Genomic DNA, 26324 nt, shown 5'->3' with positions numbered 1-26324 from the left:
AAGAGCCCCCAGAAATGTTGCCTCCTGGACTCAGGCCCCAGTACATTTTACGTTCTGTATTCGACCATAGAGAAAAGAAAAAGAAAAGCCCACCGTGCATCATGGGCAAGCGCAATGCACGTGGGGTTCGGAGCCTGCCTCCACATCCCCCCTGCTGTGTGACCTGGTGCAAGTCACTTAACCTCTCTGGGCCTGTTTTCTCTGTCCATGTCTGGGAGTCATGGACCAGCTGCCCTGGAGAGTAGAGGAGACTGTTTATGTAAACTGCTGTGGGCAGCGCCAGATACCCTGCAGAGGTGCTCAGTCAAGGTCAGAGGCTGTTTATTAAACTTGAGTTTTCGTCCTTTTTTTTTTTTTTTAAGATTTTATTTATTTGAGAGAGAACAAGGGTGAGAGGGAGAGGGAGCACAAGCTGGGGGGGAGGGAGAAGGAGAAGCAGGTTCCCCACTGAGCAGGGATACTGATGCAGGGCTCAATCCTAGGACCCTGGGATCATGACCTGAGCCGAAGGCAGACACTCAATCGACTGTGGTCCCCGGGTACCCCAAGCTTGTGTTTTCTGAGCACATATTCTGCACTAGGCACCACGGCTGGTGGTGGTTTGGTGCCTTAACTCAATGAATGGTCTGGGCATCTTCATCATTCCCATTTTATAGATGAGAACACAGAGGCTTAGGGGTTGGGGGGTGTGAGGCCACTGACTAATGGCTCCTCAACCAGCAAGTGGTGAATTTGAACCCGGCTCCCTCACCGCTAGCCCAGTTAGGACAACCCCTGCGGCCCCTCCTCACCTGGGTCCTAGAGGTCAAGAGGGAGGTTGGAGCGGGGCTGGCAGCAGGATGGGCCTAGGGGAGGTCACTGACCCCTGCCCCTGGCTCCAAGGTCACTGCGGGCTGTTTGCTGTTTGCAATGTTTGTCCATCCTGGGGACAGGAACAGGCTGAAGTTTGTTCAGGGTGGACCTCAGAGTCAGTTGAATAACAACTGGGAGTGGGTGATGGGAGCAGAGAGAGAGGTCACAAGAGGGGAGTGGGGGTGGGAGGGGTGGGCTCTGAGACCCCAGTGCATGTGTCTGGGGGCAGAGAGCATCTCAGAGCCTGCAGCTCTGTGTCAGAGAGACCACCAGACACCAAAATCACTTTCCTCCAGTCCAGACCCCCTCCCCTCACTCCTGAATCCTGGAAGCCACCTCCCTTCCAGCTCTCCTGGGCCCCCACCTCCCTTCTCTGCATCCCTGGGTTATGGCAGGAATGTCTGGCGCCCAAGAGAGGTTGAAATGTCCCCTCCTTTATCTCCTCTTTCTGCTTTCTGTCTGGAGAGTTCTGTTTTCCTTCACTGTTAAGACACAGAGATATTGGGGCGCCCGGGTGGCTCAGTAGGTTAAGCCCGCCTGACTCTTGATCTCAGTGTTGTGAGTTAAGCCCGCCCAGCTTGGAGCCTTGCTTAAAACAAAAAACTAAAGATATTCACATACCATAAAATTCACCCTTTTAAAGTGTACAGTCCAATGTGTGTGTGTGTGTGTGTGTGTGTGTGTGTGTGTGTGTGTTTAAGCATATTTGCAAAGTTGTGCAACCATCACCACCATCTAATTCCAGAACATTTCCACCACCCTGAAAAGAAACCCCCATACCCCTTAGTTAGCCCATCAGGGTCACTCCCTTTGCTTTCTTCCCCCTGGCCCAGCAGGGCCACCACTGATCGCCTTCTTGTTTCTATGGATTTCCCTCTTCCGGATGTCAGTGGATTGGAATCATACCCTCTATGGCCTCTTGCGGCTGGCTTCTTTGCTGAGCAGGAAGCCCAAAGCGGGACTCGATCCCAGGACCCTGAGATCATGACCTCAGGCGAAGGCAGATGCCCAGCCGACTGAGGCCCCCAGGCGCCACCCTGCATACACATTTTTATGTGAACCCGTGTGCAGTTCTTTTGGATAGACACCTAGTGATGGAGTTGGATCACATGGGCCCTCTGTTAAACTCTTGGGGGCAGCGCCGAACCATTTCCCAAAGGGGTTCCGTTTATTCGTTGTCATGTCCCGTTTTTCACTCACATCAAGTTTGTGGATGAACATTCATCGGCACAAAAATTATGTTGCTTGTCAAGCTTTTCCCCAGTTCTTTTTGACAACTCCTTTTTGGGTTTTTTTTTTTTTTTTTACGATTTTATTTATTTGACAGAGAGAGAGCACAAGTAGGCAGGGAGGCAGGTAGAGAGAGAGGGAGAAGTAGGCTCCCCACTGAGCAGAGAGCCTGATGAGGGGCTCGATTCCAGGACCCTGAGATCATGACCTGAGCCGAAGGCAAAGGCTTAACCCTCTGAGCCACCCAGGTGCCCCTCTTTTTGACAACTTCTGAATCGTCTTTTGGGTTTTGGGTGCTGTGTCCCCTCCTCCAGGGAGTCCTCCCTGACCAGCTAGGCTGAGCCAGGTGCCCACAGGGAGTCCCCCATCCCTGCCCTGCCTGCTGTGTGGAGTGTGCGCCATGGGTGGGGCTGTCTGGATGGGCCACCTCTGCTCCCCGAGTGCATCTTTCTACCTGCACATCTGGGGCTCTCCTGCTGTTTTTGTTCTTGGTGTGTTCAAGACTTTTTGCTCTGTGAGGTCCTGAAGATATGTTTGTAAACCGAGCAGAACAAACACATTGGCTCTAAATATAAAGTATAAAAAGGAAATCTTAAAATGAGAATGAATGAGGGGCGCCTGGGTGGCTCTGTGGGTTAAGCCTCTGCCTTTGGCTCAGGTCATGATCTCAGGGTCCTGGGATTGAGCCCTGCGTTGGGCTCTCTGCTCAGCGGGGAGCCTGCTTTCCTCTCTTTCTCTCTGCCTGCCGCTCTGCCTACTTGTGACCTCTCTCTCTGTCAAATAGATAAAATCTTTAAAAACAATGAGAATGGGGGCACCTGGGTGGCTCAATGGGTTAAGCCTCTGCCTTCGGCTCAGGTCATGATCTCAGAGCCCTGGGATCAAGCCCCGCATTGCATCGGGCTCTCTGCTCAGCAGGGAGCCTGCTTCCCCCTCTCTCTCTGCCTGCATCTCTGCCTACTTGTGATCTCTGTCTGTCAAATAAATAAAATACAATCTTAAAAACAACAACAACAATGAGAATGAATGAGTTCACCAGTGGGTAATGAATGGGAATCACGCGTCTCTGTGTAAGCTGGTCCATGGAAATGTTCGTTCACATTCCTGAAGTATTGCCTGAGCTCTCACTGTGTGCTGGGCACTGTTCTGGACACTCGGCGGCCCTGCAGGAGACAAGACAGCCTCCACGAACTTGACATCCCAGCAGTGGGAGACATAGGCAGGAAACAAGTAAGCAAATAGACATATATTAGAGGGTAGCACCTACTGGAAAGAAAGGCAGATACGGAAATGGAAGAGTGATGGGAAAGCTGCGTGGGGGGAGTGCAATAGAGACCCTGAGGAAGTGAGAAGGCAGCCAGGCAGCTATCTGGACATCTGGTGGAAGAGCATTCCAGGCAGGGGGATAGCAAATGCAAAGGCCCTGGGGTCGGCTCCTGCCCAATGTGTCAGAGGAGCCTGAGGAGTTGGACGTGAGGGAGGGGGTGAGGACACAGAGGTGATGGGGCCAGGTAGTATGAGCTGGTAGACTCTGATACCATCTTCGGGTTTTCCTCTGAGGCTGGAGGGAGGGGTCTGAGCAGAGGAAGGGCGTGATGTGACTTGTGTTTTAACAGGATCCCTTTGGCTGCCAAGTGGGAGGGGAGTGTAAGGAGCTTGGGGGACTGATTTGAGGGAGGACGGGGCACTGAGTACAGAGACTTACATTTATTTATTTCGCACCTTTGTTCCCCACCCTCATGCCTCGGGCATCCCTCAGATGGGCTCAGAGCTGTCCTCAGACAGGAAGAGCTCAAAGCCACAAGCTGGCTCCCCAGGCATGTGTTCTCAGTTTACACCGATGGCACCACCCTATGTGCCTTCTCCTGTTTCTTTTTCTTTCTTTTTAAAAGATTTTATTTATTTATTTGTCAGAGAGAGAGGGCACAAGCAGGGGTAGTGGTAGGCAGAGGGAGAGGGAGAAGCAGGCTCCCTGCTGACCAGGGAGCCCAATGCGAGGCTCAATCCCAGGACCCTGGGATCATGACCTGAGCCCAAAGCAGATGCTTAGCGGACTGAGCCACCCAGGTGCCTATGGGGGCATTTTAATATGCTGCGGATGATGCTGGCGAGGCCCAGGCCCAGGTGTGTATTTGTGTGTGTGTGTGTGTGATTACAGCCGACATGTCTGACTGGTGACTCAGGAACAAGGAAAGTGGAGTAAGGATGTGGCCCCTGAAACTGTTCCTCTCTACTCCCAGCCTACACTCAAATCCCAGCTCTACCCATTTTTGGCTGTGTGACATCACATAAGTGACTTGAGACTTCTGTGCCTCAGTTTCTTTGTCAAATAGGGCTAGCGACAGCACCTACCTCAGAGGAGTTTTGTGAAAATGTAATGTTTAGGGGCACCTGGGTGTCTCAGCCGGTTGACCGTCTGTCTTTGGCTCTGGTGGTGATCTCTGGGTCCTGGATCGAGCCTCACCTTGGGGTCTCTATTCGACGGGGAGTCTGCTTCTCCCTCTCACTCTCCCTCTGTGCTCTTTCTCTCTCTTAAATAAATAAATAAAATCTTTTTAAAACAATGTAATGTTTAGGTGTTTTTTTCCAATTGAGAATAATTATTCCATCGAAGAGTACGGAGATCCGGCAGCGCACCCAGTCCCGTGTGGGACTGTGCCTGGGGACAGTGGTGATGACAACCCCAGCCCTGTCCTCCTGGGGCTCACAGTCCAGTGGGAAAGCTGCCCCATCCCTAGGCGGTGATGACCCAGCCTGGGGGCTAAGGAGGGGCTTCCTGGAGGAGGCGACATCAAAGCTTCCTTGGAGGGTGGGGACTGTGTAGATAGATCTCCTCCAGCGCTTTAGCCCAGGTCCTACCCTTGCTCCTTCCACATCCCTCTTTATTATCCATTTTAAGAATAATAAACCCCTGCCGTGTGCACGATGATGAACCCCCCCCCAGGTCCCGCACCTTGGGCAGCCTGGCCAGGGAAGAATATAGCATAGCAGTAAACTCAGGCTGGGGGTCCAATCCAGTTCTCCCCTTCCTGACAAGTGACTTCACCTCTCAGGGCCTCAATGCCCTCACAGAATTAACAGGGCCCCGCTCCCAAGTTTCTCGTGAGGATTTTTTTTGAGACCATGAAGTTCAAAGTCCTCGGTGCAGGTCAAGTAGACAATCCTAATACACTTGTCTCGTTGCCTCTCTCCCCAGACCACCGTGTCCCACCCTGAGCCCCCTCCTCACAGCAAAAAAGCACTCAGAATTCTCCACGGGATTTTTATTGGAGGGTGGGGTGGGTTTGGGCAGCACGAAGTCCTCGGCAGGAGCCAGGATACAGGAAATTTCGGAGCCCCCTCCGGGGCAAAGAGCCCGGAGGAGGGGGGCGGCTCTCCTGGGGTTCAGGAGAAGGCAGTTTTAAGCCTCTCCTTCACTTTGTTGTAAGTCTCAGAAAACCAGTTCCTGCAGGGAGAGACAGACAAGGAGTCACAGTGTTTCGTCTTCTCTTAGGGGGCCCAGATCCTGTCTCCTTACCAGCCTCCCCCATCTCCCCCCCCACCCAGGAAGGAGCATGGCTCCCATATCTGTGGGATTAGAAGGAGCCCTGGGCTGGTTTTCCCAGACCGACCAGAGCCCTTTGAAGTCAGAAGGGCTCCACCGTGGCCCAACTTTGAAGGCTTGCTATCTCTTTACTAAGCCTGCTCTGGCCTAGCTGTCCCCTGCTTATTCAAGGGCCCTCTGCTGCCTCCTTGTCTTTGCCTAGGCTGTCCCTCTGGCCTGGATTATGTACATATCTTCCTGGCTCAGGCAGGGAACATTCTTCCCATGTTTGTAGGCCTGGCTGGTTTTTCCTAATCACTCAGATCTCTCTCTCTCTTTTTTTTTTTTTTTTTTTGTAAGTAAGACAACCAGGCCTCATGGGGGCTCAAACTCACAACCCCGAGATCAAAACCTGAGCTGAGATCAAGAGTCTGAAGCTTAACTGACGGAGCCATCCAGGCGCCCCGAAGCAGTAATACTTTAAATGGAGATATGAAAGGGGGTACCTGGCTGGCTTAGTGGAGCAAGCGACTCTTGATCTTGGGGTTATGAGTTCAAGCCCCACACTGGTTGTTTACACCCCAGTTTGTTGTCTTCTCGGTGCTCAGCCCTCTCTGGGCTCATCTCCTGGACACTCACTGCTTTACAATCTGTTCCCTGTGGGCTGGGACTTCATCTCATTCATCACTATTATTCCCCACACTGGAACAGCCCTGGACACTTAGCAGACGCCCAATAGGTATTTGTTCATGAATGAATGATTCTCTAAGTCGCGAAAAGGAGTTGGCTAAACTAGCATGCTGAGCATTTACAGTGAGCCAGGCATTACGCAAATCCCCTAGTTTGCTTCTCCTCAGAATCACCCATGTCACAGGCGAAGAAAAAGGCTCATCCACATCCACCCCGAGATCACACGAAGAGTAGTGAATCTTTGCGGGCCTGTGGACCCGGGTCTGATGGACTCCCACGCTCGGCCGGTCTTTCACCACCACGCAGGATGGGAGTCAGGAGTCTGTCCCCCACATCTGAGCACCCTCGGATACAGCTGTGACCACAGGGAAGCTGTCTGCCTCTCCAGGCCTGTTTCCCCAATCTGTTAGTGATCTACCCCAGCCCTCCCAAGCCCTGGGAAGGTTCCTAACCGGGTCTTCGCAGGAATGTCGCTCTGCTTGATGGTCTCAATGGCTGCCCGGGCCTTGTCCTCCAGGGTGTTACCAAACTCCTTCAGCTTATCCGGGATGCGCTCGAAAGTGCTGGAGATTTCGGGGGCCGCCTGGGCGGGGGCTGGGCCTGCCCAGAAGACGGGCAGGGGTACAAAAATTTCAGTATTGGGAGCCCTTGGGATGAGATTTCAGGGGTGGGAAAGGGGATTCTTGAAAGTGATTCTTGGAGGTCACTGTGTTAGACTCGGAGGCGGGGAGAGGGTACTAACGCGACCAGATGGAGCTCAGGCTGCGGGGGAATCAGCTTACTCTCAGCGCTGCCTTCCCCCTCCCCTTTCCAGGCTGTAAAAGCAAGACAGCCAATCCTGGAGGTGCCAGTCCATACATCATCGGTTGCTAGGGCTTGCCACGGCAGATTAGCCACCGGCGGGACCGCCCCTTAGAGAGCCCTCACCCACCTGGCGCGGTTGGGGGTGGGCTGATCGGTGAGAGAGAGAGGAAAACCAGGGCCCAGAAGAGGCCCCAGAGCTCTCGAGGGTCCTCCAAGCTCTGCCTCCAAGCTCGGGGCCAGCCTCAGGCTTCCAAAGCTCAAACTCCCAGATTCTCCTATCTCACTTTTACCTTCCAAAACCATCGCCAGAACCACCACCAAAACCGGGAGCGACAGGAAGAGCCTCATGGTTGGGCCGGAGGGGCACTCTGGAAGCAGAAGCAGGTGGGGGGCGGGGAGTGATTAGTCACCCCCGCCTCCTCCCTCCCCGGAGTTCCTTCCACCCCCTTTCTAGTGCTCTTGGAGGGGCAACCCTCCGGGGTATCGACCACCGACCTGATCAGTCGCAGGCGAGCACGGGTGGGAGGTGCTGGCCCGGCTCAGGCCTTTATCGGGCTGGGGAGGGGGGCGGGGCAGGTTAATCCCTCCCCTTAAGCCTCTGGCAGATGGCTTAACCCCTGTGCCCACCCACGTTTTCCTCTTCCGCGCCGGACTGGCGAGGGTTGATGGGTCAGGTGGGCGTAGGCACAGCCCTTGGGCCTAAAGCCTCTTGCTGTTCACACCTGCACCTCCAAATCTGCCCGTTGGTGGATCTCAGCCTGCCGGTAGTCCCTTCCCCACAGGAGGGGCTGTCTTTAGTCTCTCCTCATGGACATCTTCCCTCCGGGGTCTCTCTGCAGAACACCCTTCTCCAGGCCAGGGTGGGAGTGGGTGTCTCTCAGGCACTCAGTAACTCTGTAACTCAGTTCACTGGAACTCCTCAGGCCTCCTCTTCCACTCCCTCCCTTCTTAGCAAGCCACTTCAGCAGAACAACTTCCTCCTGCCCCCCACATTTCTATCCCCTTGCCACCTCCAGTCTCACTTTCAGATCAGCCCTCAAGCCCCCGCCCCGCCCCCTCCCTGCGTCAGGGAGCATCCCAAACCTCAGAGGTGGAGCTCTGGGGTCTTCATTCCACAGCAACCCCCCCCCCCCCCCCCGCCCAGTGTATGCACCTCCATCCATCCCGCCAGGCCCCTCTTTGCCCTCTGCTCTCCCACTCTGCGAGCTTCTGGGCCCCCTGGTAAACACTCCATCTACCCTTACCCCTTCTGGCCCCTCCTGGCACCAGTCCTCCCCCTCCTTGGTCTCCTCCCACCACATCCGTCCCTCAGGGCTGGAGTCCAATTCTTCCCCCCTTCTTCTGGCTGCCTTTGACCGCCAGTGATCCCTGGCAGCTGTGGGGAGGGCGGCCCTGGCCTCAGACTTGAGGTTGGCTGGCCTTGTGCCCCCACAACCACGTGTCAGCCCGGGGGGTGAGGGGGATGGTTGTGAAAGGGACGCACAGACATGACCCTGGCAGGATTGCGACAACCTTTTGGCCAGCTCAGTGCATCTAGTCCCCGTCAGCCCCCCAGCTGCCTTCCCAGACATCTGCTTCCCCTGCGAGCCTAGCATTCCCCAGACATCCACCCAAAGGTCTGCTCCCCTTCCTTCCCCACCCCACCAGAATAGAATAACAACTTTGCTTTTCCAGTCTCCTCCTCATTCTAGCTATGGGGGTTTCCATTTACAGATGGGGAAACTGAGGCACAGCCAAGCACATTCAATGGCTTAGCCAGTGGCTAAGTCCCAGGGCTGGGTAGTGGTGGTGCTGGTGGTATTCTCTGTTCCTCTACTTTCTGGACTCTAGGCTGTCTCTCTAAACCTCTGCAGGGTGTCAGCCTCTGCCCTACAGCACCCCTGCCAGCCTCTGTTCTCCCAAAACTCCTTCTCCGGCCTTTGTGCCATCTCTAGACCTGTCTTCATGAGAATTAAAGATTCAGCTCTTCAAGGGGGAGACGTGGCTGAGGCCAGTCCCGGCCATTGCCATCTGTGGCTCAGAGGACTTGGCCCCAGCTCCAGGGCACACAGTGAATCAGGAGCACACTTGGCTGGGACTGGGTCCCCTGCCTCTGAGCCCACTGACCCTTCTCCTCCTCACCCAGGCTGGGTGAGTCATCTGGGGCATGGGGACAAGAGCCTGCCTCCACAAGGGCACTCAGGGGAGCTGGAAAAGCTGGGAGTGCGGAGTAGGCAGGAGCCACACGGTTGCACATGCAGGCTGGGCCTGGGAGGTACAAGTTCAAGCCCCAGCCTGTCCCCTGGGCTGGGAACCCTGCTCCCCTCCTCTGAGAATTGAGGGGGTGGGAGAGAATGCCAGCGGGCATCTCCGGGGCCCCGTCCTTACTGCTGCAGAGTATCAACCAACTGGCTCCCAACAGCGGACCCCAGGACTCTACCTGGGGGGTGGGGTGGTGCAGCCCCTCATGGGGGGTGGGGGGGGATGGGCAGCCACCTTCTCTCCAGCCAGGATCCAGCACCCAGTAGGCTTGTTGGATAGACATCAGCCACCCAGCGGGAAGGCAGAGGGGAGGAGGATGAGGGAGCAAAGGGCAGGGAAACAGTTCCAATGAGGACACCTGTAAACCCAGACGGAAGGTGAAAGCCAGAGAGGGCCCAAGTAGGACAGAGGGTGGAGAGAACAGATCCAGATAGGGGGAGAAGGGAAACAAGAAACAGGCAAAGCCGCGGCCCGCCGGTGAAAAACTGAAGGAGAAAGAGTTCAAAGAGGTCCGGGTTGGGAGGGGGGGACCGGAAGCCAGAAAAACAAAGCCTCCGCCAGAGCAGGCCAGGCAGCCAGGAGAAGGCAGGAGGCAGAATCAGGTAGGACAGGAGCCACAATAGGGGCTTAAAACTAACAGCAGTGGCTTTGGGGGTCCCAGCTCCACCGAGTTGGTATCCCGAGCTGAGCAAGCCCACCCCCAGTCCCCGTAGTCAGTGGCGACCACCGTATCTACCCCAGGGATGGATCTGGTCTCGAACCACGTCTCAGAGCCCGAAGGGACAGAGAGAGTAGAGAGGATCGAGCGAGCGCTGCTGAGCAACAGAGCAAAAAGGGAGACTCTGAAAGGGACAGAAGGGAGCCAACGGACAGCAGAGGGGACAGGACAGAACTGCGTGGCCAGCGTGGTGCGGAAAGAGAAACCGAGGCGCCAAGTCCGGAGAAATCACACATGGAGGTCCAGCAGGTGCGGTGGGGCTTGGTCAATCTTTATTAAGCGAGGGCCCTCCAGAAGGACAGCCGGGGCGGGGCCAGGGGAGCAGGGGGTGCGGGCAGGGGCGGGGCGCACCCCGCGGCGCGGGCGGGGCCCACTCATTGTGTCTCCACCGGCGCTGCCGTGGTGGGGCTGGTGCCCATGGCCGCCTGCACCTTCTCCACCAGCCCAGCCCACTGGCGCTGCATGTCTTCCACCAGGGGCTCGAACCAGCTCTTGAGGCGGGCCTGGAAGGCCTCGGCCTGCTGGCGCATCTGGTTGGCCTGCTCCTCCATCTTGGCCCGCACCTCCTCCATCTGCTCGCGCATCTCCTCCAGGTGGCTGCGGGCGCGGCTGCCCACCTCCTCCAGCCGCCCGCGCAGCTGCTGGCCCAGGGCGTCGGCCCGCTCCCGCAGCGGCTGGGTGGCCAGGGCCCCCACGTTGGCGTGCCGCGTGCGGGCCTGCTCCAGCAGCGGCCAGAGGCGCTCGCGGATGGTGCTCACGCTGCGCTCGGCGCCCTCGCGCACCCCGGCGCGGTACACGGCCAGGCGCTTCTGCAGGTCCTCGGCGTCCCGCAGCATCCGCTTGCGCAGCTTGCGCATGTGGGAGGCGAAGCGCGCCCGCAGCTCCTCGGTGCTCTGGCCCAGCATGGCCTGCACCTCGCCGCGGTACTGCGTCAGGCGGTTGCGCACGTCCTCCATGTCCGAGCGCAGCCGGGCCTGCGCCGCCTGCAGCTCCTTGGCCACGCGGGCCTGTGTCTCCGAGGCCATGGGACCCAGCTGCTCCTCCAGCTCCGCCCTGTAGGCCTTCACCTCCTTCATGGTCTCCTCCATCAGCACCCTGGGGGCCGAGAGGGCAGGAGCACGTGTGTACGGAGGGTGGAAAGAGAAGCAGGAAACCCCGGGGGCGGGGGGGGGGCGGTGAGGGAGGGGAGGCAAGATGGGGACAGGGCCAGGGCAGAAGCAGAGATGAAAGGGAAGGGTGCGACAACGGGTGGCCAGAGGCAGGGAGGGTCCATCAAGCCAGGAGCTCGAAACGGAAAGAGGAAACAAGACATGACCAGAGATGCCAAAGAGTTGGTGGCAGGGACACGAAGAAACCCAGAGCGGGGTCGGCGGGGGGTCCAGAAGGCACTGGCCTCTGGGAGTGGCAGGGGCACTCACGTCAGTTCCTGGGTGACCTGGTTGCTGAGGACTTCCTCCTGCACCTGGTCAGACAGCGTCTGCACCCAGCGTAGGTAATCCCAGAAGCGGGCCAGTGCTAGCTCCCAGGGCTGACCAGCCTGCCACCCGGCCTCAGGCTCCAGCTCCCGCTCCAGCTTCGGCTCTGGCTCCGGCTGCCCCTCCAGCGGGGACTCTGGCTCCACATCGGCCCAGCATCCTGCACAGGACCAAGTTCACAGCCATCACCCCCACCAGGCACACAGTACCTGGTACACAGCAGGTGCTCCATAAATGCTCCCGGGCTTCTTTAGAGCACTGGCAGGCAGGGAGCAGGTAGGGAGGGGTGTATATTGAGGGTCTGTGTCTGCTGCATGCAGGACCATGCTGTGAAGAGAACTAGTCTCAGCGGACACCAATCTGGAGCTCTCTGTCTGCCTGACAACAAAGCACTGGGAACTGTTATGACTCTCATTTTAAGGGTGGGGAAACTGAGGCCCAGAGAGAGTAAAAGAAGCCACTCAGAGCCAGTGGATGTGAGGCCTCACACCTGGGCCTCCCTTCAAGACGACGACATACCAGCGGGAGGAGGGACCCAGGGATGAAAGGGGGGTACAGGCGTGGATGGGAGGGGCAAGGGCAGGGACCAGAGCAAGCCCTGCCCACATACCTGCCAGGAGTGTGACCACCAGCGCCGCCCACAGAACCTTCATCTTCAGTCTGCGACGGGTCAGGTTGAGTGAGACACGTCAGTCAATCAGCAGCCAGCGGGGACCCCTCCCACCCGGAGCCCCAACCTCCCAATCACGCCGGCGGCCCCAGGATCTGCATCAACCTAATCCAATCACAAACATTTACCAAACCGTCCCTCCATTGTTTATTTAACTCCCTCATTGTCTTGTCTTATCTCCCCATCCCCAGGTCGGCCTGCGTGGCCCAAATTCCATCCGCCTCTTGGAGGGTTCAAATTCCACTTACCCTGCCCCAAGTTCCCTGTGAGCCCCAACAGTGGCATATAAATTCTGGCCTCACATTCCTTATCCTCCCTTCACATTCTGAGCCCCAGCTTCACATTCAAACGTCACCTTCCATCTACCGGCTAACTTAATTCTCATTGAAAAGTCCTCCCCGAAAGATGAGTGCTCTAGTTACCTGGCTGCCACCCCTGCCCCCGCATCTCCCGCTAATGGAGATCTGAGGGGGCATCAGGAGGTGTTCAATAAATGACACTGACCATTCGTGGACTCTTGATGCGGCTTACCAGGTTCTGCTCCTCCCATCCCACCTTCATCCAGCCAAGACCCTGTGCCCCACTCCTTGCCTAGGTCCAACCCCGGCTTCCCTCCTCATTCCCCATGACCCTGGGGTAGGACCGTCCCCTCCGCCACAGCCCGTCCCTCACACTAGCCCTGAGCAGGTCTCTATGCCCTCAACTGTGTTTCTCACCGGCTCCCAGGGAACCTCCTCCTTCGCCTCTGCTTGAGCTGAGTAGGACTCAGGGATTCCAGACTCGTCCAATTATACTGTTCCCCCCGCCCCGCCCACTCCTCTTGGGCGGCAGCGAGCTGGGCCAGCCCCCAGTCACGAGGTGGGCTGTCCCCCCCCTTCACACAGCAGGCAGGGGGGAAGGAGGTGGGGGTTGGAGGCAGTGTGATGACCCCCCCCCAACGGCTCCCCCAAGGGAGGTGACATTTTACCCAGTAACTCAGGCACCTTCCTCCGTTCTGGGGGGCTAGGAATGCCAGGGAAAGGAAGCGCCCATTCCCCTCCTTTCTCTTTTCCTGTGGATGGATAAATAAAGTTTGGAGTGGGGACTGGGGGCCGAAATCCTGGGTCAGAGGAAAAGAGAAGGCTGAGGGGCTTGGATTCCTGGGTTCTGAGGGGCGATGGCTAGGAGTCCAGACTCCTGGGACTTAGGGAGAAGGGCTCCAGAGGTCCAAACAGACGGGATAGGAGGGGTGGGGACTGTGTAAACCTGGGTTTTGGTCCTCGCTCTCTCTCTCTTTTTTAAGATTTTTATTTATTTGACAGCCAGAGGAATAGAAACAGGGGGAGTGGGAGAGGCAAAAGCAGGCTTCCTGCCGAGCAGGGAGCCCAATGAGGGGCTCGAGGATTCTGGGATCATGACCCAATTGAAGCAGACACTTGACGACTGACCCACCCAGGCGTCCCTCTTCGTTCCCTCTTTGGCTGTGACCTTGGGCATAGGTGAGCAGCCCTCTGAGCTCCCCTGCCCATTTGCAGAATGAAGATCCCAGCTCTTCTCCCTAACCAACATTGTAGATCCCAGCCTTCTGGACTGCGGACTCTGGAACAAAATGGTCTGGCCCTAAATCGGGGCTCTGCCAACTGCATGACCTTGGGCAAATGATCAAGGCTATCTGACCACCCTACTTCTTGGTCCACAAGACCTAGGAAAACGGTCACACTTACACCACCATCCAGTGATGCAAGCCGCTGTGCGTACAAAATCCTGAGAGCTGTTCCTGGCACGACCTGCTGATTGGCCCCAGGAGCAGTCACCTTCCCAGCCACTGGGTCATCTTCCCAGGCAGGCTGGTGAGTCCCAGCTGTCCCACTAGGAAGCCTAGCTTCAGCTGAGGGCTGGGGGGGGGGTGGTTGGGGGGTTGGGGGGAGGCCACACGAGAGAGGAGGGCCAGGCTTCATTCCTGCTCCCCGGAGGGTGTGGCAGTGCTGGGTCCCACAGGGTGGCTTCTCCGGGTCATCTCTGTTCAAGGGCCTCCCTCCCCAAACCCCATGCGTGTGTGCGCGTGCCAGGCAGGGTTTCTGTTCCTGTCTGAAGTCAGGGGTGGGAGAGTTTCCTGGAACGCTGGGTGGACAAAACCCACACCTCTACCTCCCCCCACCTACGTGAGCCAAGAAGTCTGTAGCCAGCCCAGGGTCGGACTCCAGCGCCTCTCCCGAGGTCCAGAAGTCCAGAAGCCCTTTGCCCCCTCAGGCAGAGTTAACAGGCTCTGAGGTCTTTCCAGGTGCTGTGATCCCTGTGAGGCTTCTGAGGGCTCTGGACTTCTGTCACAAAGAGGTCCTAATACATTGTCCTCTGCCCCTTTTGGAACCCGAAAAGCCCACGGGAGTCCCAGCTTGCACCCTTATTCCTGCAGACACATCACCCCTGCTCCTGTAGCTTGGCGGGGGAATCTTCTGGCTGCCTCTCCGGCCTGGACAAGCTGGGGTGTGACCACAAGACCCAGCCCTGCTGGTGAGGGAGGGCCTGTGATGTCCCAGCCGAAGTCACGCAAGTCACAGTGAGGATGTGTGAACTCAGGCCAGGCTGGACTTCCTGGCCCCCCGCCCTGCAGCGCCCCCTGCTGGCCCCCGTGAGGTCCGTCTGCATGGACTGGGGAAAAGGGGGGGCAGACACACACAGCAAAACACATGCCACCCAGTTGGCTTTTTTCATGTATATTTTTTGTTGGTTTTTTTTTTTTTTCTGTAAAATGTCCCAGTTCTTCCATAACTTATAAACATGATTTATACTGAGGGATGGGTGGGAAAGTGGGCGGAGGCGGACTGACCGGGGATGGGGAAGCTCCTCTTCTTACTGCCCCCTCAGGGCCAGGCTCAGGGCCCTTTGGGGGGACTGGGACGCCCCAACACCTCCCTGAGGTTGTCTGGCCACCTCTGCCCCTGGTGCTCAGAATCTGGCATGCCCCTCGATTCCGGAATCCCCTCCGGGACTCCAGGCCCACTGGGCGCCCTGCCCCTAGTGCTCCGAATCCTGGAGCGCCCGTGGTTCCAGAATTCCCCCCCTCAGCTGCTGGGGTGATGGGTCCCCTCCTTTCCACTACCCCCCTTGACCCCTGAGGAGGGAGGGAAGGGAGGGGGAGGAGGGCTCAGGTCTCCCCTCCATGGCAGGGGGAGGTGGGATCTGAAGGAGGAAGGGTGGAAGGCGGGGGCCAGGAGGGGCTCAGCCGATGGTGAGACCAAAGCCGCACTGGAACTTGTTCTTTCGGTGATTCAGGAAGGCCCCGAGGGCCAACGTCAGGGGTAGGGGCGGGAGCTTCTTCTCCAGTGTGGCGCCCACAACCCAGTTGCTGTCCACGGAGCCTGCAGGGAGACAGCTGTGTTGCGAGCCAGCTTCCCGCCCCGTCCCTGTGGAGTCATGCTCCAGGCCACCTTGGATACCCACCAGCCAGACTACTGGCTTCTAGACCTCTGACCACACCTGGAAACCTCTTCCCGAACCCCAAGTTCTCTGGCCCTGGGAGCAACTGGCTTAGCCGTCCTCCCTCCCCTAGCACGACAATCCCTCCTGCCCCAAAACCCTCGGCCACACCACGGGCTCCTCCCATCCCCATCCTGACCACACCAGGTCTTCGCCTTGGGAGGACAGGGCCCGGCCTGGGCACAACGGCAGGTGCTCAGCATCTGCGAAACAGACAACCCCCTAGGGGTCGTGCGCCAGACACGGGTGTGGGGCCACGGGAGCGGAGGAGCAGCGGAGCTGAGACCCAAACGCAGCCTCCAATGCCAGGCTGACCGCAGAGACAGGGACGGAGAGGCCAGCATGGAAGGTCAGCTTCAGAGACAAGTCAGTTCCCGGGGCCTGCGGGGCCCTGCCCGAGGCTGCCTGGAGGCGGCTTCCTGGGCCACCCTTCTCACACCGCCAACCTGAGAACCGCTGAGGTCCGAGAAGAAAGGCTCGGAACTTATCCTCAGACTCGGAGCCGGCCCGGCGGGGGGCTGTGATGGTACACTAAGGGAGCCCGTCTCTACTCCGGGCAGAGGCATGGGGTGGCCTGGGGGCCCCCTGAGCTGCCTCCCACTTGTGAGAAAACAATGAGGAGCAGCAAGTGTGGGGCGGGAGAGGGTCAGCGGTGGGGCGAGGAGTGGGTGTGGTGGGTGCCAAGCCCAGGGCCAGGCACCCGCCTTCTCAACAAGCGTCCCCCCAGAAGGGGCGGCCCGCACCCCTCTACCACCTGCTTAGGCCTACATGCACACTCTGGGCTGAGTCACCTGACGCCTCCTTGTTTCCAAGTGGGGAAACCAAGGCCTGTACCTTTGAAGAGGAGGTTGGCCTTGGGTAGGTCCAGCTGGTACCCGAAGGAGACACTGGTGTCCTGCATCCTTGTGCTGGCCTCGAACTCCACGCCCACCTGCAGCTGGAGGGGCCATGGTGACGCGCAAGAGTCAGCTTCCCCAGCCGGACCCCTGGGGTCACGCCGGGTGTGGGGGGGAAGGGGGGTCCCTGACTGCCCATGCCCGCACAGCATGCCGTCACCACGGATCCCCGATCCGGCTCACCTGGTCACTGGCTTTGTGGTAGTAGGTGGCATGCATGCCCGCCTGGCCCAGTGTTACCGTCGCCAACCAGTTGTTCACTGTGACAGAGCAGGCGGAAGGGAGGGGACGGGTACAGGTGACCAAGGGGGCTCGGGGCACGTGGAAGCCAGGACCCTGGCCCCCGGCCCCGCCCCCCGGCCCCCAGGCTCACATGTGTACTTCCCAGCTAGAGACATGACAGTGCCTTCCTCCCCAGGCCGCCGGTGGTAGACGAGCTCCCCACCCAGGGCCAGACACGGCGTGATGCTCTGGAGGTAGTGGGCCACGAGGATTCCTGCGGGTGAGATGGGGGGGAGGAGGGGGCATCACATTGGCTTGGTGGTCAGGTTCTGTGGAGCCAGACTCCCGCTCCAGGCAGCCCTCCAGGTGCGTCCCTGCTGGGGGCTCAGGGCCTACCCCTCAGGCCTCCCAGGCCCCATGAGGCGGGCATTCATTTGGTACCATCTGCAGAGGCTAAGAGAGTGAGTCACTGACCCGCTGTCACAAGATTACGCCAGGGGCAGAATCTGCCCTTCTTCACTTCTCAAGCCGGGGTTCTGAACCCCTCTGCCGCCAGGGAGAGGCTGGAGGGCAGGCAGGGCTGTGATGAGCACACCTCCGGGGGTCAGACAGCCTGGGTTCCAACCCCAGTACCACCACTGGCTGACGGAGTAACGGCAGGCCACTGGGGTCACTTCTCTGTCAACGGGACTACCTCCCGAGATGGCACTGGAGTCTCACAGAGTTACTAAGGCACAGGGCAGTGTCCGGCGCTCTGGGATCGCTAGGACTGGCCACGCTGAGGCCTACAGCTGGCACCCCCCACCTCCTGGCAGCGGGGACAGCCCCAAGACCTCCTGGGAATGGCTAACAAGTGACCGCCCGCTGCTGGGCTGGAGTCCTGGAGCCCAGGGTCTGAAGCGTTCACGCCTAGAGTCTCTGCAGCCCAGGAGCGTAGACACCACGAATGCGAGCTACAGGAGAACCGGGAGGGAGAGAGTCGGAGACACAGAGGGAGTGATGATGAAGGAAAAAACGAGGGAATTACGTGGAGAAGTGGAAACAGGATCAGAGAGGGAGGGAGAGAAGGCTGGAAGATTCCCAGGGGAAATGAAGAGGACGTAGTTGGGCTGAGGTCACGAGCCAGCAAGGAAGAGGAGGATGGAGGCAAGGGGAAGGCAGGGCAGGGACACAGAGGAACAGGGGAAGGGCTGAGCGCAGAGGCTTGAGGGACAAGGGGAGAGCCAGGACACTGGGACAGGGACAGGACAGAGCGGGAACGGGTGCACAGGGTCAGGGGCCTCTCCCATTCCAGATGGAGGCTGCCAGTGGGGCTGGGGAGGGTTCATGGGTTCAGGGTTCATGGTCGTGGCTCTGGTGCTGTGTCTTCTGGGGCAGGTGTGGTCAGGAGCCCCTGTTGGGCTTCTGTGAGCCTTGCTGTGCATTCCCTCCCCGTTAGGGCAGGAGACTGGGGTCAGCCCCTCTAGCCAGCAGTGAGGCCACTCCTGGCACGCCCCGGGCCGGGCTTGTCCCCTCATTCAGTGCAGGGGAAATGTGACCCTTGAGGGAAGAGGAACTGTCTGTGCTCCCAGAGAGACTGGGACTTCAACTCGGGGTCTCCAGCCTCTCAGCTCTGGCACCTACTGGGACTTAGAGTTGGGGGACCCCCGAACCTCCCTCCGATCTCCTGGTCTGCCTCGCTCTCTCCAAGCTATCACGCCTGCAACACAGCGGGATCCTATTCATGCACACGCCTCACACCCCGTTCTCCTCCTGCTCCGAATCTGCCATGGCTCTCCAGTGCCCAGGAGACCCAGCCGCAGGGTCCTGCATGGCTAGGCTCCAGCTTCAAACCCGAGCCCCTTTCTCTTTCCTTGACACAGCCAGCCATGTCCCCCTGGGCAGCGCGAACACGAGGAGCTCCCTCTTCCCTGTGCACGTGCTGTCCCTCCCGTCCGGCATGTCCTCTCCCCTGCTCAGTCCGGCCAAATACGTATTCACACCTCAGTGTTTCCTGGATTTGGCTACTTCTCTCCAGCATGCCCCTGGTAGGAGCTGCGGTCACCATGGGACCAGGGCAGTCACCCCCCACCCCGCAACCCTGAACTCCCTGCTTTCACCTTCCCCCTGCCCTGCAACGGGCGGGGATACAGAGGCCACTGAGAGTCTAAAAACTGGGGTCGGAACGTGCTCTCCACTGCCTGTCCCTCTCCTGCTCCCCACGGAACCTGGCTTGTTTCCCCAGCTCACCCCATTCTCCCTGCTCCCCAAGCCCATGCCCCGGGCCCCTTCTCCTGGGGGCTGCCCTGCTTGCGGCTCCTCACAGTCCTCCCTCCTTCCTGTACCAGTAGTCCCTGAACCCAGCTGGTCCCTCCCACTTGTGTCCACACCCAGTCGTCCTGGTCGTCCCCACCTCCCCCTGAGGCCCGGGGGCTCCCCGAGAGGGCCTGCACTTCTCAAGTGGGGGCCATTCTGCGGCGTGGGGAGTGGCCGCGAAGGACCTCACCAGTCCGAAGCCCTGCTCAGTGGGAAGCCTGCTTTTCCCTCTCTCTCTCTGCTCCTCCCCTTAATTCTCTCTCTCAAGCAAATAAATAAATAAAATGTAAGAAAAGCTAGAATAAAATGCGCCCTCCCAAGAGGGCTGTCTCAAGTCACTGGCTGGGCACATGCTAGGTTCTCCGAAGGTGGCTGAGGCCACTGGGAGGGAACTGAGAAGGAATACAGGCCCTTGGGTTAGGCCAGGATTCGCAGTCCGGCTTCTGGGTTTCCTGGCTGTGTGAGCCTGGGCGCCTGACTCCACCCCGGGCCTCCTTTTCCTCACCTGTGAAATGGGGGACAGGAAAAGGGACAGCCCCTGCCCGCTGCGGGACACGGCGCTCCAACACAGGGAGAACCTCAACCGTGCACCCGGCCTTATGCTGAGGGCTGAAGACGGCTTCTCCCACTCCGGTCCTTTGCCGGAGGGGTCTCCGCTTTTGTGCCCCTGTGACAGATGATGTTATCAGTGTCATCAAAGGAAATGAAAAGAACTTAAGAGATGAAAAAACGTCCACGGTGGCCTTGGGCTCCAGGGAAGAGGGACCCCGAGGCCAGTGCTGGGAAGCAGGGGACGATGCAGGGCGAGTGCACGTGGGGGTGGGGGTGCCCAGGGCCAGAGAAAAGCCCGGATTCCAGAGTCTGACCCGCTGCGCGTCCTTGGGAAGCGCTTCCCCTCTTTGGGTCTCAGCAGGAGGAGGACGATGGCAGCACCTACCTCACAGGGCTGTTGACAGAATCCAACAAGCCGTTCTCCTCACTGCTCTATTCCCAGTGCCTAGAATGGCTGAAGGAGAGGACGCGCATCACACGCCTAGGGCCCTGACCGCGGGCAGGAAGCAACACACGGGACATGCCACTACCACCACTCGCTCTCTTGTCCGTGATTTTCTCAGTGCCTGCTCTGTTCCTGCCACGGTTCCAGGCACTCGGCGCAGAGTGGCAAGTGAGACAAGCAAGTTCCTGTCCCAGAAGGGCTGCCACCCTAGTGTGGGAGGCAGGGGATCAGAGCAAGGACATCCCTGGGAGGGGGAAGCACTGCGAAGCCCCAGTGGGGTGTGGGGCAACGGGAGACGACGCGATGCTGACCGTGCATTGCCTTCCTCGTGGAAGAAGTGAGCTGTGTCCTCTGTGAGAGTGAGCTGTGCCCTGAAACTACTCACTCAGCCACGTCAAGACCAGAGAGAAGAGCTCCAAGCAGCAGGGACAGCACGGGGATAGGTCATGGAGGAGAGAGAAAGCAGCAGTTCCAGAAAGTCTCAGAAAAGCTCATGTGGCCCAGCTGCAGGGAGCACGTGAGCAGAAGGGGGGCGATGACGTCAGGTCAGCAGGGGACATGACATGTTTCTTCCTGAGGTTCCTCATGCCCCCGTGGGACCTGTGGGTGCAGCCTTGCCTGCGACGCCCTGCGTGCCCAGCTCCCTCCAGCCCCTAGATTTGGCGGGATGGCCCTTCCCTCTATCCTCACCCCTTCTGGCTGCTGCCCTCCTCCCTGCCAGGGTAGTCCCTTCTCTTCCTTGGGGTGGAGGGCTCAGAGCCCATACCGCCCCTGAGGATCCCTAGCCTCCAGCAGACAGAACCGAGGGCTCTCCCTGGGATTCGGGCTTCCTGCCTTCACAAAGCCACTGGGTGCCCAAGAGCTGGCTCTCCAAGGCTGAGCAAATGGCAGCAGGACAGACATGAACGCAGGAACCCACACTCCCATCCTTCCCGTCGTTCAAGCCCAGACCTACGGGGTCATCCCGACTCCTCTCGTTCACCTCCCACACCCAATCACCAGCCAACCCCACGGGCTCCGCTTTCAAAGTGGATGGGCCTGACCACTCCTCACCCCTCCACGGCCCCCGACGTAGAGCCCCTCACAGTTTGCTCTCTGCGGGGCAGCACAGTGGGTCCCATTAGAAGCCAAGTCAGCTCCTGTCTCTCTCACGCTCGCAATCCTCCACATGGCTCCTGACTCATTCAGAGTCAAGGGTCAAGTCCTATAGAGCCTCAGCTGATTTGGGCCTTTCACCCCTGTGACTTCCAACTCTCCCTCTCTGCCACCCACTTCTGGCAATCCAATCAAGGGCCCTGCCTCAGGGCCTTTGCATTGGCTGTTGCATGGGGCTGAAGAGCTCTTTCCCCACAAACCTGCTTGGCACCTGCCCTCAACTCTTTGATCTTTTATCAGATATCACCTACACAGGGAGGCTTTCTCTGAGGACCTCACGCACCCCTCCCAAAGCCCTCAACTTTCCCAGCCCCCATGACCGGACGTCCTTTTTTTAAATGCTTGTGTCCAGGTGCCCAGAGACCAAGCTGAATGCTCCTTGGTTTCCCTCCCCTCGTCCTTGGTGCGTGGAATGTACAAAATGCACGCCCCAGCAACTCTCACGCTGAATGTCAAGAAATCAAAGACAAACAGCCAGAGACCCCCCAAAAAAAACCCCAAAAAAGGGGAACCAAGAAGAGACTAGACAGACAGGCGCAAGTCAGGCGGTCCCTGTCTACATCAACCCAAACAGGAACTTTCCTTGTCAGCTTCTGTCTTGGACTCAGACTACCTGCCCAAACTGCACGAGACCCCCACCACCCAACCCCAGGGATCCTTGCACCGAAAGCATCCCAGAGCCCCACAAGTAAGAGAAGCAGCCCACATTCCCCTGGGACCCGTTACGGGCCCCCTGCCTCCTCAAGTCTGTCACACGAAAGAACGTTAAGTAACCTCTTCAACAGCCTCGTGAGGTACCCCGACATCACAGACAAGGAAACTAAGGCCCCCCGGGGGCGAGGGCACTCGCATACAGCTGCCGTGAAGCCAGGGGCTAGAGCTGGCGTTGAAACCAACTTGCTTGGTCCCCGTGCTATCCGGCCCGGTGTTTCAAAATCACTCCTGCCCCTGACCGTTTCTAGACGGTAGAAAAGGAGGTCTGGAGAAGGGAACGGATTTGCCGGGAAAGCTGCGACTGAGACTGGACTCCCTCCATGCCCCGTGCCTCTTACCTGAACCCACCAGGACATCTGGGTTCCCCAGAGTGACGGCTGCTGTGAAGTCAGAACCCCGGTACTCCCCGTCCACCTGCCAGTTCACGAACTTTGACTGCTGGGTCTGTAGGGGGGGAGGGAGAGTGTAGAGGGCTGCTGGGTGCTCGGGGTGATGCGGGGAGCAGCTGACTTGGCTCCCACTCACCTGGATGGCCATCTTGGACCGGAGGCCAGGGCCCAGCTGGTGAATGACCTGAGCGTTGAGGCTGCCGCTGTTGTCCATGTCACCCACCAGCACGGGGAATGCCTGTGGCATGGAGGCAAGGTCAGAAGTCAGAGGACTAGCATTATCAAAACGCTATTGTGTGCTGAGCCTAGGTGAGAAGCCTAGCGTCAGAAAACCTCAGACTAAGGTCTCCTCCTCCAGGAAGCCCTCCTTGATCACCTAGGCTGAGTCAGGTGCCTCTCTGAGCTCCCCCCGACCCCACACATTTCAGTCCTGGTTACCCTAGACTGTCACTCTCCGGGGACAGGTCTGTTCCCTCTCTCTACTAGACTGTGAACCCCAGGGCCGTTTCAGCCACTGCTCTGTCCCTAACACTGCCCAGCACAGGGCTGGGCACAGAATGGAGTACAATGAAGGTCTGTGGAATAAACGAATTTACTGAATGGCAATAGTTGGAATAAGCAAAGACCTAATTCAGTCCCGCCTCCTTCCACGCCTCTGGTTTCACCCACATTCCCTAACTCAGCCTCTGCATGGCAGCCTGAGGGATGGTCCTAGCACATAAATCTGGTCATGCCTTTCCCCCGTCCAAATGTTTCCATGGCTCTCCACTGCCCCCTAGAGAAAGTCCAAATGTCCTGTTTGGTATTCAAAGCCCTGCATGATCTGCAGTTCAGCCCTGCCTACTCTGGGTCATCCCTGTCTGGTGACCCCTCCACCCCCACCCCCGACCCAGCACAGGGCTGGGCAGAGAGCAGTGCTTCGCGATGAAAGAGTGACCATGCTCCAAAGCATTTTGGAGAAACAGTCCCCACTTCCCAACACCCTTGGCATCTCAACCTTTTCTCTGCCTGGTGCTTGGCTACATATTGGTCAGAAGAAGATACAATGAACAAATGTCAAAAGGAACCTCACTCACCTCTGTGGGACTCAGCTGCTTTGTTCCCACGTACGTGACCCCGAAGTGGTAGTTGGACTCCCCGATTGTGCTGAGGGCTACTGTGTGGTTCACCTGGGAGAGGAGGGAAGGCTGTGGGGAGGAGTCTGTGGGCCACCCCTCAATAAACCCAGTTGAACCTGCCCCCAGCAAAGCTCCCTTCTAGCCTGGGATGGGGATACTTGCCAACCTGGCTTCCCCACCGTGGAGAAAGACAGGCAGCTCTGGGTAGGGCAGGGGGAAAAGAATGGGAGGTTCAGCCTGACTAGATTAGACGCTCAAAGAAAAGATAAGCTGGAGACAAGGCTACCTACCCGTACTTCACTCCTGCCTGGTGGAGGGACATCCCTGGGTTCTGGGTCCTAAACACTTCCACTGGACCCAATGAGCAGGCAGACTGGCATTGTGTCTCTGAGTCTTTTCAGGTGCCAAAGAGCCTAGCCCTTTAAGGGGGATTGAGGGGGTTGTATGTGTAGGTGCAGGGAGATGGCTGGGATGACCTCTGGAGAGTACGGGCACCGGGAAGGCTCACCTGGAAATGGTTACTCAACCCTTTGTTGACTGTGAGCTTGACACCTTCCATCTGAATGGGAAATAGCTCTGAAGAAGAGAAATGCTGTCACTCTCCACACACACCCCAACTCTCATCCCTTCCTTCCCTACCATCCCAGCTCTCCTCCTTCTGAGGACCCACAAGCAAAACATCCCACAAAGCACCCCAACCAATAAAGAGACAGTCTAAGCTAATACTCAGGACCAGGACCAGGGCCTTTCTTTGCCTGCATCCAGATCCCAGTGCCACCACTTACTACCCATGTGACCCAAGGCAAGTCCCTGTAACTGTCTATGTCAAACTTGTCCCGTGTAAGATGTCATGTGTAAGCTCACCACATGGAAACATTGCAAGGATTTAATGAGTTAACATATACTGAATGCCAGGACACTGCTCAATAAGTCACCTCTACTTCCGCTATCATAATTGTTCCAAGCCAAGATCCAGAAGTCTTGGGTTCACCCCCCAACTCCGACCCCGGCACTGGACCCTTGCTGACACTATGACCTTGGGTCTCAGTTTCCTTCCCGATCACATAAGAAGGCTGGCTTGGCTGATTCCCGGGGTTCCCTTAAGTCCCTAGGGCTTTGCTCTGCAGCTCTGGCACTCCATCCTGAGGTTCCACCATCCGATCCCATCGTTCTATGCCCCAAGTCCAACGTTCCACCATTCGATCCTAACGTCAACGCCTAACGCTCTGTTACATGTTTCCAATGGTCCGTGCCAATTCCCAAGGTCCTCTGAGTGCTCCCCCTCCCCCCGAGATCCGGGCCCTCACACCCCCGCCAGGTCTGTCGCCCCTCACCCTTGCACTTCCGGTGGCACTCCTCGAACGTGCCGGGGTTGGGCAGGCAGCCGCAGGCCCCATCGTCCGCGGTCCCTGCGGCGCTGCCGGCCGCAGCACCGGGGGTCCGTTCCGAACCTCGACCCGCGCCAGCCCCAGCACCCAGACCGCCGCCGAGCGGCGGCAGCGTGAAGCCGGGAGGAGAGGGCGGAGGCGGCGGCAGTCCCACGAGGGCGGGCGCGGGAGGCGGCGGCGGCCCTGCGGGCGGCGAGCTAGCGGCCAAGACGTTCCCCATGGTCGCCTGCAAGGGGGAAAGGTCAGAGGGCGAAGGTCAGGGCCCGCGCGCTCCGGATCCAGTCCCAGCCAAACCCCGCTCAGCTCTGGGCCCCGGTTCTCACTGGCGGCAGCGCCTGCACCCGGCCTGGGCTCCGCTCCCACCCCGTGCGCCACGCGCAACCGAACCCGCTGCCGCCGCCGCCGCCACCGTCGCCCCACCCCGCCTAACCCATTGGTTCGGCATGCCCTGGGATCCGCCCACTAGCTTCAAGGCTTGGCCTTGCAATTGGTGTCATGGCTGGGAGTTCCACCCACCTCTTTGGGACGTCCTTTTCTATTGGCTCCCACTCACAGGCTGGTCAAGGCACACTTCCCCGCCTTTCCAATTGGCCCGCGGAGACCGCATCTATTGGCTCGCAACGCCGCGGGTTCCAGTGTTCGCCCGCCATTGGTCTGCGCTGCGCACTTTGAAACGCCCACTGACTCGTCGCCTCCGCCCCTCTCCAGAGGGCGTCCCTTCTTTCGACTCCGCCCCGCGGCGAAATTGCCACTGTAACTGGTCAGCTTGGATCCTTGGAGCATTCTGACTGGCTCTGGCGGGTACAGGAGGCCAATCCTGGTGACGTAATCGCTCTGGTACGTTCATTGGCTAATGTGCCAGGGTCGAGGGACACGGGTAAAGATGCGTTGCGCGGCAGAGGCTGCTAGGCAGCAAGGTCAGGCCCCTTGTCCCACCAGGCACCGCGGCAGAGGGGCAGGCCCCTAGTCCCGAGCCGGCGACCGAAAACCGGAAGTGCTGGACCTTCCCACAGTGCCTCGGGAGAATTCTAACCGGTGATGTGAACCCTGTCCTGCTTCTTCTTACCCACAATGCCCCTTAGCTATTTAACGCGACAGTTGTCGTAGACCCACCCCTTCTGTTACCCATCATGCCTTCTGTTCCCCGCCTCCACTTACGTCACTGCGGCTTCTATCTTTGGCCCATTCATTCCTGTCCTATTACCCAGCATGCCTCTGCGCCATTCATTTCAGCTTCATTTCCTGAACTACCTTTAGCCCATTTCTGCCTGTTCACTTTCATCATCCTTCTAGCGCTTCTTTAATTAGCCATCATGTTTTGGGCCCATTACCCATCATGCCTGCCGGCCCTGTTTCTCTGTTATCCCTCTGCCTTTGGCTCATTCATTCGGTTCTATTACCCATAATGCCCCGAGCTGCTATTACATTATTCGTAATTTTGCCTTTGGCCTATACTTACTTGCCACTTATCCTTTAAACCTGAGTCCCTCA

The 26324-nt window shown here is 58.4% G+C and overlaps 3 protein-coding genes across 3 annotated transcripts; all 3 read right to left on the bottom strand.

Annotated features, from left to right (window-relative positions):
- Positions 1-5330: 5330 nt before the first annotated feature.
- Positions 5331-8096, bottom strand: APOC1 (apolipoprotein C1). Its single transcript, XM_080828389.1, has 4 exons — positions 7595-8096; positions 7390-7467; positions 6748-6895; positions 5331-5527 (listed from the first exon to the last, which is right to left on the bottom strand). Exons 2-4 carry the CDS (start codon positions 7445-7447, stop codon positions 5467-5469), a joined length of 267 nt encoding a protein of 88 aa, XP_080684515.1. The 5' UTR covers positions 7448-7467; positions 7595-8096; the 3' UTR covers positions 5331-5466.
- A 2212-nt stretch (positions 8097-10308) lies between these two features.
- Positions 10309-13022, bottom strand: APOE (apolipoprotein E). Its single transcript, XM_080828175.1, has 4 exons — positions 12920-13022; positions 12144-12193; positions 11477-11693; positions 10309-11153 (listed from the first exon to the last, which is right to left on the bottom strand). Exons 2-4 carry the CDS (start codon positions 12184-12186, stop codon positions 10433-10435), a joined length of 981 nt encoding a protein of 326 aa, XP_080684301.1. The 5' UTR covers positions 12187-12193; positions 12920-13022; the 3' UTR covers positions 10309-10432.
- Positions 13023-14924: 1902 nt separating this feature from the next.
- TOMM40 (translocase of outer mitochondrial membrane 40) lies at positions 14925-25285 on the bottom strand. The gene is made up of 10 exons (XM_080828072.1): positions 25157-25285; positions 24780-25059; positions 23954-24021; positions 23404-23496; positions 22464-22565; positions 22277-22382; positions 16929-17051; positions 16739-16815; positions 16494-16596; positions 14925-15541 (listed from the first exon to the last, which is right to left on the bottom strand). The coding sequence occupies exons 2-10, from the start codon at positions 25051-25053 to the stop codon at positions 15402-15404; spliced, it is 1086 nt and encodes a 361-aa protein (XP_080684198.1). The 5' UTR covers positions 25054-25059; positions 25157-25285; the 3' UTR covers positions 14925-15401.
- Positions 25286-26324: the final 1039 nt, after the last annotated feature.

The sequence above is a fragment of the Martes martes genome, assembly GCF_963455335.1.
Source record: "Martes martes genome assembly, chromosome: 17".
Classification (NCBI taxonomy): domain Eukaryota; kingdom Metazoa; phylum Chordata; class Mammalia; order Carnivora; family Mustelidae; genus Martes; species Martes martes.
Note: the sequence above shows the minus strand (reverse complement) of the source record. Positions and strands in the feature narration are given on the sequence as shown.